We start from the raw sequence: 13,195 nt of genomic DNA on the forward strand, positions 1-13,195 counted from the left end.
AACAGCAGGCTGCCCTGGATGTTGTTGATAAACCTAACAACCGAGGGAAAAGGATTTCCAAGAAAGAGCCAACTGAGGAGGGAAAGTCTAAGTCTTCTAAGTCGAAGAAGCGCAAGTCTGACAAGGAAGAGTCTTCCAAACCCAAGAAGATCAAAAGGATGACAAGACGGTCCAAGAGTCCTACTCCTCCTAGTTCTCAACACGATGAAGAGGATGACGAAGAAGAGGAAGTTCGTCATGCAACACCGAGAGGTAACACTCCTCCCAGTTCTCCTACCCCAACCGAACCCATTCATGACAAAACTCTTACCCCACCTCCATCACCGAAACAAATTGTTCCAGTCTCTGTTCCTATTATTCCTCCACCTATCACTTCTCTAGAAACCACTTCTTTACCACCACCACCACCAGTCACTTCAATTCCTATTTCCACAACTCCATTACCACCTCCCATAATTTCCCAATCGACCACTACTACTATTCCCGTATCTGATACGGGGGCAACTACTGTAACAGAAACTCCAGTCATCACTAAATCTCTTTCACCTACCAACTCAACCGATTCTGGTGCCACTCTCGGTGGAGAGAATGATGAGTATGACTCTACATACTTCAGTCCATACCGGCTTCCTACTGATGAAGATCATGATGCTCCTATCAACATCCAACACTTACAGGGTATTCATGAAAAGTTGGATCGTTTGCTTGAAGACAGCAAGGCTTATAGTGGTGTGGTTCTCAAAGCTTTCCTGGAAACTGCCATAGAACAATACACATTGTCAATTGAAAAATCAACTAAAGCCATTGATGAGTCTACTTCTTCCTGCAAAAAGGCAACCAATGATGTTACTGAGATTGTTCATACAACTCAGATTTTTCTTGAATCATTGAAAGGTCATGTTGATACAAGTGCAGCGAAAGTACAAGCCTCTATGGACTCATTTTCTAAGTCCCTTCAGGAAGAGAGCACTAAGTTTGAAGCTGTGCGTTCATCTATCCAAACCGAGAACACTTCCTTTTTGAGTTCAGTGAATTCTCGTTTTGCCTCTCTTCACGCTGACCTGGCAACCGAGAGTGCTCTGAAGGCAGATCTTGCCAAACAAGCGTCTACTATTGAAGTCCAGAAGGTGCAGCTAGCCCAAGCTGAAAAAGAAATTTCTTTATTAAAGACAGAAGGGGTTGTATTTCAAAGCTGTGCGGGAGATGTAAAGGACATGTTGACCAATCTCCTTGGTGCTCATGATCCCATTCTAACTCTCACCATCAGAAATCATCTCACAACCAAATTGCTTCCTGCCCTTGCGATGCTCCATGAAATGAAGGGTGTTTCTGAGAGGTTCATACCTCCGAAACAAGGGGGAGAAGGTGCTCGTGTTGTTCAACCGAGAGTAATTGTAAAGACAGAAGGTGCTCAACTAAAAGTCTCAACCGAACTGAAGGATAATGTAGCTTCAGGTTCTGGTTCACAAACTAAGCGAAAGGAGATCAATGATGATAGTGAAAGTGATGTGGAAGAAACAATTGCTGAAGCTCTCCAAAGAAAGAAGAGAGACCGAGAGCTGGATGAAAATTTGAAAGTTGCTAAGGAAGCAGAGGAGAGGGAAAGGAGAAACAAGGAAGTAGAAGAAGCCTTAAATTGTAAAAAGGCCTTGTTTCCCTTATGGACGAAAGAGACACTTGTCAATCAAGCTATAGAGTTTCCATCAGTTTATTGGTTGGAACCTGTTGCTTCATTTGACTGTGATAACTCTAAGGACTCGCAGTTCGACATGCCAATTACACGAAAAGCATTCACGTTCCATTGCTTTGATTCGACTGCTGAGGTTCCTTTTCCTCATCCGAAGGTTGACCGTGAACTGATTGACTTCTATTTGAAGTATGGACAACCGCAGTACTTGACTTGGAGCGCCCAGAAGATCATTACAGTCAAGGTACTGAAACCGACACTTGCTGGGAGATTTATTAATGTCAATTTCAAGATCACTCGTGGTACTGCAAACACGGTGTCGACTATCTCTCTAGCAGACCTTCCTAATCTCAATCCCCATGATTGGATTCTGCTATATAACATTCTGCTCACTAATCCTATGGAATATGAGCCCATTCTAGAACATTTGAAGAGAATGTTAGCCTCCTACATCCATGAAGTTGCTGCTATGGATCAGGAGATAGCAAAGGTCATGAACAAGAAGCCAACAGTCAAGCCTACACCAAAGCCAGGAGATGTGAACAAGATGAAGATGGGCCAAATAGATTCAACACATCTCACTGTGATGTTTACCAAAGGCGAAGCTCACAGATTTTTGTTTGCTCTGGTTGATAAGCATTTGTTTTCCACAGACTGCTTGGAGCACATCATCAACATAATACATCGGTGCAAGCAGAATTCGGAGGCTGACAAGAAGAATTTTACAGACATGCTTCGGTGGTACATTACTATTGATGACGGAACGTCGATACATCATGAGTCGATTGTGGATGATGGAACGAAGCTACACTGCGAGTCTGGCAGAACAACATCAGGTCACCAACCATCAATTTATATGCATTATATGTGTATTAGAGTATGTGGTGGGCAACTCACTAAGCTTTATGCTTAAAGTTGATGATTAAATGTTTTTTAGGTAGCTCTGTTGATAAGGGAAAGTCCTAAGTATGACTGTATTGTACTCTCATTGACGTTTGATATTACGTTGAAACTTTCTTTGGTTTTAAAGTTAACTACGGTTTAACATTATGCTTTTGAAACCAAAGGTTATTATGATACGCAAAGAAAGAGCTTTGAATGTTTAAACTTTTTTTTTAAATGAAAATTGGTTTTGAAATTTGGGACGTTACACCAAGATATAAATGAAATCACTTTCATTTTTCCATACTTGTTGGTCAAAATCCAAACACACACACATGCATAATTCTTAAAAAGCTAGTTTTTTTTTTGTGAAATAAGAAAGATATATTCTCTTTTGAAGTTATATAGGATTTTGGTGCTTCAAGAATAAGAGATTGTGTATTGGAAAAGTGAACTAGTATTCATATGGTGTTAGAGCGTGTTGGCGAATATGAATTAAGGATGCCTTGCTTGTCTTCTTTCCATCATCAATATCCCTATGGTTTTGCTAAAATGACTACAAAAGTTGTGATTCTTCAAAACTCCTATGTGTGTTTTATTCTTTACATGGTCATACAAAGTTGATCATTGGTGTGTATAAAATATTTTATGTTGTTCAAATGTTTTTGCTTCTGTTGCTTAATCTCATGGTTATTGAAATCCAACTTTTGAACAAAACCCAACAATTTTGTCCATGAATATAACATAGATGTTACTTTTCCACCTATATAATGAGCAAAATATATGCTTCCGAAATTGTCGGACATATATTACGTAATGTATGAGGAACATATTGTACACGATATGGATTGAAAACATACTACATTTTGTACAATAAGAACACAATTGATGCGTTTGAAAATTAAATAATAATTTGCAAATAATTTCTCATCTAAGTCTGCCTATGTAATTATTGTGTTTAAATTTGACGTCAAATTGACACTCTTTGTTTAGAGATGCGATTCGCAAAGAAGGATAAAACACCTTTTGAAGTCATTAGATTAGCAATAACATTTTATTTCGAACACAACTATATTGACAATGTTTTATTAGGTAAAAAATATCTTGATGTCTTTGTTTCTTTTTTAAGATAATCTAATGTTTATGTGTATTTATGTATTGTTAGTAAATCGATTTTGAAGATCAATATCTCGATGTCTGTGTTTACATGGGCCTATCATCTGTTTTTTTTAATCAATTCAATAAATGTTAACACATAACATCTTTGTAAGAATCCCATACGTAAAACTTGAAATTTGAGTAAAAAATGAAGGAAAGAATTTTTTTAGATGATTATTATCAAGCTTAATGGTAGACCTTAGGGTTCTAAATAATGCGTGATGGCAGCGCCAAGGTGTGCCATGGTGTCGAGACGTGGTGTAGACGTTCCGAAAACGACCTAGGCGGTTGTATGAAGTTTGGCGCCCAAATAACATGGTAAGGTACGAAAAAGACACATTTTTTTGTGTAACACGTTTTTTTTCTGGGTCTCCTATGGAGCCGAGGTTCCGATATTCTTTGCGAGTAGCCCGGAGTCATCGCGGTGAACGCCCGTGGCCATAAAGGGGTTTTTGTTTTTCTTTGGATTTTATCTAAGGATATAACATTCTTTTATCATGCTTGCCAAGTTTTTGAAAGAAGACATTTTTGTAAACTTTTAGTATGTTTGTAAATAAGTGACTATATGTTAGATTAAATGAATATTGACATGTGAAAACATTAGGTTTTTGTTAATATATGGTTTGTTTATATAATTGGATGATAGTAAAAATATATAGACATATATAAAATTATAAAATACAATAAAATTTTGCCATTGTCACATCTTGAAAAACATCAAGGCATTGTCATGTCTCGCAAGGCTTGAGGCTTGGTTGTGTCGTCAAGTTACGTCTTATGTTATTTACAATCATAATAGACATTATTATATTCGTCTTCTTTTTCTTTTTCGTGTATCACAAAAAAATTCAACTTTTTTTTACCTTTAATTTGACAAAGAGGGGTATACAATTCCTTTTTTCTTTTAGGAACTTTACAGAAAACTTAGTGTTCATATAAAACAAAAGGGGTTTGAAATGAAACAAAAAGAGATTAAGAAGCCACATTAGCATGTAAGAGACATCGACATGATACTAACCTCCAATAGAAACTGTCGGATGAATCGAAAAAAAAAAATAGAGAAAGACAAAACAATTAGAACCTGGACTCTTAGAATGGACTTGACAAACATAATGGCATGTTAATTTCAGCATCACCCACGTCTTCTAAGGTGTTGTTTGGTTTTTCAAAAAATCACTTCTAACCATTTTTTGTTGCGTCGTACAACACTTGGTCTTTCGCGGCTGTTTGTTTTTTGGAAGACTTCTAACTTAAAATTTTGTGTGCATGTGTTGCGTGACGCAACACTAGACCATCATCTTCAAACTATTTCTCATTTATTTAAGTTATATTATTCAATTTAAATTTGTTTTAATTTTTTTCAACATGTTTATTATTTAAATAATATTTAAAGAATATTATAAACAATTGAAGTATATTTTACATAAGTTTAAATAATTTCAAAACCGTTTGATAAATTTCACATAAATATTTTTTGTGTTATATAGTCTATAACCAAATATTAATAAATTATAAAGTTAATCATTAAAAGTACAATATTTAATGAAGTTAACTGGAAAAAATTAATCACCGTCTTCAAAATTTTAACAAAAATGAACATGTTTTTAGCTAAATTAACAATTTTATTTATGTTATTTAACAAATATTATGTTTAATACTTTTATATAAACATTTTTAAAAATCATATCACAATGATCTTTATATTTGATTTCCATATGATTAAACTAAATAAATTTTTTATTTAGATTTATTTTTAGCTATTGTATAATTAATTTCAGTTTATTGCAGCAGTCTGCAGATGTTAAAAAACAAACAGACTTTTTATTACAGGTTGTAGCCGTTTGGTTCACCTTTTCTACTGCAGATGGTTGCAGATGTGGTCCGCAGACTTTAGCCGTTTTCGCTTCAAAAAAGCAAACAACACCTAATTGATATTGATCCGAAAAAGATTAAGTATACCTAATCTAATGCATCTATTTATGGAATAAAAGATAGCGGGTGACTATTTAATTTTAATCCAAAAGTTGAAGATATCAAAATTTAATACTTCTTCCGTCTCATATTAATAGTCTATGTTTTTTTGGTTTGTTCCAAAATAATAACGTACTTCTAAAAATAAATATTTTTATACCAAAATACCCCTCATTTAATAAAATTAATGATAATTAATATTTTTTTAATCTGTATTTTTTTTTTTTTTGTCAATAATTCCAAACAATAATTTTGGAATGGAGAAAGTATATAACGAGTGATTTTTCATTTTAGTCCAAAAGTTGCATCTGTTAAAATTTATTATATGGGGTTTTGTTGTTTGCAAAAGACATCTAGATATTCCATTGTACTTTCATGCTTCTACCTGTAATAGCTTCGATCATTTTTATTCTTATAATAATAGCTTGGATCCGTTAATCAAATTCTAGACCAAGTTATGATATTAGACTTTTTTTTTTTACAAACCAATTAATGTCAACTCATCCTATTTTGATACACTATTTCCAAAGTCACCCTATACTATATTTACAAAAGTAACTCTTGGAACCTACAGGCGTTCAATTATCGTAATTAGATAAAGGTTTAACTAATCAGACTGTTGGGAAGTTAGAAGTAATTGGGTCGACTTTTCTTCTATAGCTAGAATGTAGATATTTGCCGAGTCCAACAATAAGACTTGCAAAGCAAGACACTTACCTCTACTTCATTAAATCCTTCCACCTTTCAGATAATTTGATCCACCCCACGGCCAGTTTTTTGCTCTCAAATTCAATCGAAAAATGGCCATCAATTGTAAGGAAAACCAACACCGCCAACCTGATTGGCTGACAGAGGAGCTCCGGAAAGCACAGCTAGACAACGAAGTCATGTTCGCCAGAAAACCATGCATTTACAAAGTCCCACAGCACCTACGTGAAGCCGACAAGAAGTCCTACACCCCAAGCGTAGTTTCCATGGGGCCTTACCACTTCCATAACCGCCACCTCCACCCCATGGAACGCCATAAATGGCGTGCCTTTTACCAAACCATAAATCGCCATAAGCATGACTTCAAGCTCTATCTTGACGCCATCAAAGACCTTGAAGCAAAAGCACGTGGCTCCTACGAGGGTGAGATTAATCTCAACAGCGACGACTTCGTTAAAATGATGGTTCTTGATGGTTGCTTCATCCTCGAGCTATTTAGAGGTATGAAAGATGGATTTGATACGCTGGGCTACTCAGAAGGCGATCCCGTTTTCTCAATTTGTGGCTCGCTGGATTTTATTCGCAGAGATATGATTAAGCTCGAGAACCAGATTCCTCTATTCATACTTGATGCATTAATAGCCCTTCAGAGCCCCGTTCGTGACACACACTATTTAGTCAAGATGGCTATCTCATTCTTCGCACCATTGATCCCAACCGATGAACCGGTGGACAAAGGTGCGGACTTTACCCACTTGGATCCACAATCCCATCACTGTCTCCAGCTTTTCAGAGAGAATCTGGTCAGCAAAGGGTTGATCGCACCAAAACCAGCCAAAAAGTTATGGAAGAGAAGGTTGAGTATTAACGTTGTGGGAAAGCCAACCACACAAGTAATCTATTGTGTATCACAACTAACAGAAGGTGGGGTAAGGTTTAGAATGTGAGTGTGTGATCCTGACATCAATAGCTGTAACTCCATCTATGTTGACAATAAGAACTCAAATGACAACTACATAATGAACACAATAAATGGTAGCAAGCTGTAACTCCATCTATGTTGACAATAAGAACTCAAATGGCAACTACATAATGAACACAATAAATGGTAGCAGTAGTAATTGTAGGCTTGTTTAAGTATAAATAGAGGCTCTAACTTCAGTTGTAAGACACCAAAAAATAACAGAGAGTGTAGTGTGTAATACTTAGAGTGAGTATTATTACCTAGAGGGTTGTTTATCTTTCTTGTAATAGAGTGTTATTTCGTTTCTTTTGTTCCAGTTCATATTAAAAGAGTTTTTCAACCCAACAAGTGGTATCAGAGCTTGGTTAAGCTCCGAGGAAGCATTCTTTGTTTTTTGGTCGAAATTTTTTTGTCTCAAAAACAATTTCGGAGTACACTGTTGGAAAGGTCTCGTTCCGAGGATTCCGAAAATATATTTTTTTTGAATTTTTTGACCACCGGAAGGCCTCCAAATCACCGGTCAAAGTTGGTCAAAATCACCGGAAAATTGGCCGTTTTTGACCACCGGAAGGCCTCCAAATCACCGGTCAAAGTTGGTCAAAATCACCGGAAAATTGGCCGGAAAAACCAGGTCGCCGGAGAAGACGGCACTGTAGCAGCACTGTAGCAGTGACGTCATCAGTGACGTCAGCAGCTGACCAAAGTTCTGAAAAGTTGCAGTTTAGCCCTTGTTCTTCCGAAAAGTGTAATTTAGCCCCTGTTTTTCAGAAAAATTGCATTTTTGGTCCCGTTTTTCAGAATAATTTCAGTTTAGCCCCTGTTTTACTTCTATAAAAGTTCTATTTGCCTCTTGAACTTCTGAAAAGTTCATATTGGTCCCCGTACTTCAAAAAAAAATTTCATAGTCGTGTATGCCCAAGTATATGCCAAGAATGACTACACCAACCTCGTCATCTTCTCAAGCAGAAGTTGAAAGTATTCAAAGGACCGCGAAAGACGGTAGTGTTATGTTACACTATCCAATGCTCACGAAGATGAACTACGCGGTGTGGGCCATAAAAATGCGAGTGAATTTACAAGCACAAGGAGTATGGGATGTAATTAAAAATGCAGAAACGGGAGAGCTCTTCGGCCGAGAGGTTGGCCGACTTATACGTCCGAGAGATTGTTGCTCGCCATGGGATTCCGGTCTCTATTGTCTCAGACCGAGATGTTAGATTCACCTCCCGTTTCTGGCAGAAGTTCCACGAGGAACTGGGCACAAGCTTGCACTTTAGCACAGCGTTTCATCCGCAGACAGATGGTCAGAGCGAGCGGACCATTCAGACCCTCGAGGATATGTTGAGGGCGTGTGTCATTGATTTCGGTGGGAGTTAGGATTCCCACCTACGTCTTGCAGAGTTTGCTTACAACAATAGCTACCATTCCAGCATTGGCGCCCTGCCTTTTGAGTTATAGTATGGGCGCAGATGTAGCACCCCGGTTTCTTGGGGTGAGGTTGGACACCGAGTAATGGGACGGACGGAGCTAGTCCTGCAGACTACCGAGAAGATTCAGCAGATTAGGCAGCGACTGCAGACCGCCCAGAATCGGCAGAAGAGTTACGCCGACAGACGTCGATCTGAGTTAGAGTTTCAGGTGGGTGATATGGTGCTCCTGAAGGTCTCGCCCTGGAAAGGTGTGATTCGCTTCAGGAAGCGGGGGAAATTGGGTCCCCGATACATTGGATCGTTCAGAGTTATTACCAGGGTCGGCAAGGTGGCGTACATGCTAGAGCTCCCGGAGGACCTTAGTCGGATCCACAACACTTTCCACGTTTCGCAGCTGCGGAAGTGCATTGTGGATCAGGAGGCAGTGGTTCCATTGGATGATATTCAGGTTGATGAGCGCCTGAATTACGTGGAGAGGCCGGTGGCCATACTTGAAAGGAAGACGAAAGTTTCGCGGAATAAGGACATACCTTTGGTGAAGGTACTGTGGGAGCATCGGAAGGGATCCGAGTGGACGTGGGAGCCGGAGGCAGAGATGCGGGAGCATTACCCGGCGTTGTTCATCGCACCAGACTTCGAGGGCAAAGTCTAATTCAAGTGGGGGAGAGTTGTAACGCCCCGATTCTCAAGTATTGATTTATGGGAATCTTTTTGGTCTTTGGGTCTACTCGACGAGTTGGTCGCCCTACTCGTCGAGTAGCAGCGTGTAACACCCAAAAATTTCAAACCAATTTAAACTTTTAAAACATGTCAAGTTCATCGAATCATTACAACTTTGTTTTCAAAATATTATTTATCAGAGTATTCCCAGAAACATAAACATAATATGAGGAGTTGTACGATCATGCCTTCGCCTTGCCGCGATCCCCTGATGTACATGAAACAATAAACTGAAACTGTAAGCCCGAAAGCTTAGTGAGTTACCCCCAAAATACCGATACACATACAGTCCACATAACCATGTCAGCAATAACATATCATAACAAACTGAACTTAACAGCACATAACGGGTCCACAGCCCTACAGACTGTAATACCCACGAGTCCATAGTACGAGTCTCCCTCAGCCCGTAACTGGAATGCTCCCGAGTCCACAGTACGAGTCTCCCTTAGCCCGTAACTGGAATGCTCCTAGGGTTTGTTGGCTACCGCACGAAGCAGTACAACCTCAACCCATCCCATATAACAAACACATAACATAACCACTGAGCATGCAATAATCATATAACATCACAGGTAGTCCTACAGGTCTACCTAACTGGCATAACCACTAGCATGCAACACTAGCTCATACTCAACATCTAACACTGCTAGGACAACATATCCAATGGGTCGGCCTTGGTGCCTTAGACCCCTTAGTATAGTGAGGATAACTCACCTTGCAACTGTCGTCTGAAACTAGAAAGCTTAACTCCCGGATCACCAACACGAACTCCACCACCTATAGATACCATAAAACCCCTTTTTCATAAATCTCCAAATTACCAGAACACCCTCAGAAGTCAACTGGTCAACCCTTGGTCCAAGTCAAAGTCAACAGTCCATGTTGACTCGACTCGTCGAGTTCAGTTCACCGACTCGTTGAGTCCTTCCTGAACTCGAGAAGTCGTGAAATCCTTGATTGGCTCGTCGAGTTCCCCTTTAACTCGTCGAGTTCATACGTGTCCAAGAATTGGGAGAAACCCTAGCCGACTCGCCGAGTCTTCGAACGACTCGCCGAGTTCAAGGCAATCTTCAACGGACTCGCCGAGTTGTTCATCCAACTCGTCGAGTTCACGGCCATCTTCATGTGACTCACCGAGTCAACCCTGCGACTCGCCGAGTCCATTGAGTCCTTTTTCCATACAGACTTGCTTTGAGCCATGCAGCGGCTCCAAATCACAGATCCAAGCTTCTAGGGAATGCTTATCACGTAAAGTTGCAAACTTTTACGTGCATGCATGGCTATAAAGGCTCTAAATGCCTATTTTAAGTTCTTAATGGAGCTTCATGCTCAAGAGGGACCTCAATCATGACCAACACTATAACTTTATGCTTCTAGAATCCAAGGAGGGTCCAGATCTAAAGTTACAACCTCAGATCTAGCCCATAGCTCATCTTTCCAACTTAACATCTCACCAAAAACCCTAAAACTCAACCAATAGAAGAGATTCACAAGGAAAAAGGCGATTTGGTTACCTCCAGAAGATGATAACTGAGATAAGTGTTGATTCCCACACTCTACTTGCTCCAATCTCCTTCTCCTCCAAGCCTTCTCCCTCCAAACATCCTCTTTTCAAGCTTCAAACACACAATGGGCACACACACACGCATATTAGGGTTTAAGGAGCTCTTAAAGACTGCAAAGAGGCCAAAGGAGGCTGAGGCTCCTTTAAATAGAGGTGCAAACCCCGGGATTTAGGGTTTCATCTGCCAGCTCCTACTCGTTGAGTCCCCATATGGACTCGTCGAGTAGGTCACTTAACGTGCGATCCCACCCCGCTGCTACTCGACGAGTAGGTCAACCAACTCGTCGAGTAGAGCTTCACCCAATAAATCTTATTTAAACAATACCTGAGAATCGGGGCGTTACAACTCTCCCCCACTTGAACTAGACTTCGCCCTCGAAGTCCGTTGGAATAAACAATGTCGGGTAATGCTCACGCATCTCCGCCTCCGGCTCCCATGTCCACTCGGATCTCTTCCGATGTTCCCACTGTACCTTTACTAAAGGTATTTCCTTGTTCCGCAGAATCTTCTTCTTCCTTTCCAAAATAGCCACAGGCCTCTCCACATAGTTCAGGCGCTCATCGACCTGAATGTCATCACCTGGTCCATAATGCATTTTCGTAATTGCGAAACATGAAATGTGCTGTGGATCCGGCTAAGCTCCTCCGAATGCTCTAGACTGTAAGCCACCCTGCCAACCCTGGCAACAATCCTGAACGGCCCAATGTAACGGGGACCCAATTTTCCCCTCTTCCTGAAGCGGATCAATCCCTTCCAAGGTGAGACCTTCAAGAGAACCATGTCACCCACCTGAAATTCCAGCTCAGATCGGCGTCGGTCGGCATAACATTTCTGCCGACTCTGAGCGGTCTGCAGTCGCTGTCTAACCTGATGTATCATCTCGGTAGTCTGCAGAACTACCTCTGTCCGACCCATCACCCTGTGCCCAACCTCGCCCCAGCAGACTGGGGTCCTACACTTCCGCCCATACAACAGCTCGAAAGGCGGGGCGCCAATACTGGAATGATAGCTGTTGTTGTAGGCGAACTCTGCAAGCGGTAGGTGGGAATCCCAACTCCCACCGAAATCAATGACGCACGCCCTCAACATATCCTCGAGGGTCTGAATGGTCCGCTCACTTCGCCTATCAGTCTGCGGATGGAACGACGTACTAAAATGTAGTCGCGTACCCAGTTCCTCATGGAACTTCTGCCAAAAATGGGAGGTAAACCTAACATCCCGATCGGAAATGATAGAAACTGGAACCCCATGGCAAGAGACAATCTCGCTGACATACATGTCGGCCAATTTCTCAGCCGACGAACTCTCCCGTATGGCCAAGAAATGGGCACTCTTGGTCAACCGATCCACGATGACCCATATAGCATCAAGCCCCTTCGCCGTCCTCGGCAACTTCGTAATGAAGTCCATCGTGATCTGCTCCCATTTCCACATGGGAATCTCCAGAGGCTGCAGCTTACCATGCGGCCTCTGATGCTCGGCCTTGACCATCCTACAGGTCAAGCACCTCTCAACATACCCAACGATTTCTCGCTTCATGCACGGCCACCAGTAGCTCAAACTCAGATCCCGGTACATCTTGGTGGCCCCCGGGTGAATAGAGAAATGAGACTTATGAGCCTCCTCCATAACCGTCTGCCTAACCCCACCAGACATCGGAACCCAAACCCGACCACATCGGGTCAATAGTCCCCGACGATCCTGCACGAACCGGGTATTCTCACCCTTGATCCTCTCCAGCTTCCAATTCTCCGGTCGCATGCCCTCTACCTGGGCATCTCTGATCAAACTCACAAGCGGAGAATCCACGGCTATCCTCATACATACCGCGGGGGTGGAAGACCCAGCTGACTTGCGGCTCAAAGCATCCGCAACCACATTCGCTTTACCAGGGTGGTAAAGGATCTCGCAATCGTAGTCCTTGACTACATCCAGCCACCTGCGCTGCCTCATGTTCAGGTTCGGCTGATCCATGATATGTCTCAAGCTCTTGTGATCCGTGTAAATGGTACAACGGACCCCATAGAGGTAATGCCTACATATCTTGAGGGCGAACACCACCGCCCCCAGCTCCAAGTCATGCGTAGGGTATCTCGTCTCATGCGGC

At 41.2% G+C, this 13,195-nt stretch overlaps 1 protein-coding gene across 1 annotated transcript; it reads left to right on the forward strand.

Moving 5' to 3' along the window:
- Window positions 1–6,498: 6,498 nt before the first annotated feature.
- LOC145106804 (UPF0481 protein At3g47200-like) lies at window positions 6,499–8,037 on the forward strand. Its single transcript, XM_079043736.1, has 2 exons — window positions 6,499–7,349; window positions 7,875–8,037. Exons 1-2 carry the CDS (start codon window positions 6,499–6,501, stop codon window positions 8,035–8,037), a joined length of 1,014 nt encoding a protein of 337 aa, XP_078899862.1.
- Window positions 8,038–13,195: the final 5,158 nt, after the last annotated feature.

This window comes from Lactuca virosa, chromosome 4 (genome assembly GCF_052849685.1).
Source record: "Lactuca virosa cultivar CGN04683 chromosome 4, Lactuca_virosa_CGN04683_v6, whole genome shotgun sequence".
Lineage (NCBI taxonomy): Eukaryota > Viridiplantae > Streptophyta > Magnoliopsida > Asterales > Asteraceae > Lactuca > Lactuca virosa.

What these genes read in the sequence shown, in the direction of transcription:
- LOC145106804 (XM_079043736.1), top strand. Translation starts at nt 6,499, where the DNA reads ATGGCCATCAATTGTAAGGAAAACCAACACCGCCAACCTGATTGGCTG. An exon ending in GGTGGGGTAAGGTTTAGAAT is followed by an intron (nt 7,350 to 7,874) that starts GTGAGTGTGTGA and finishes GACCACCGGAAG; the next exon opens with GCCTCCAAATCACCGGTCAA.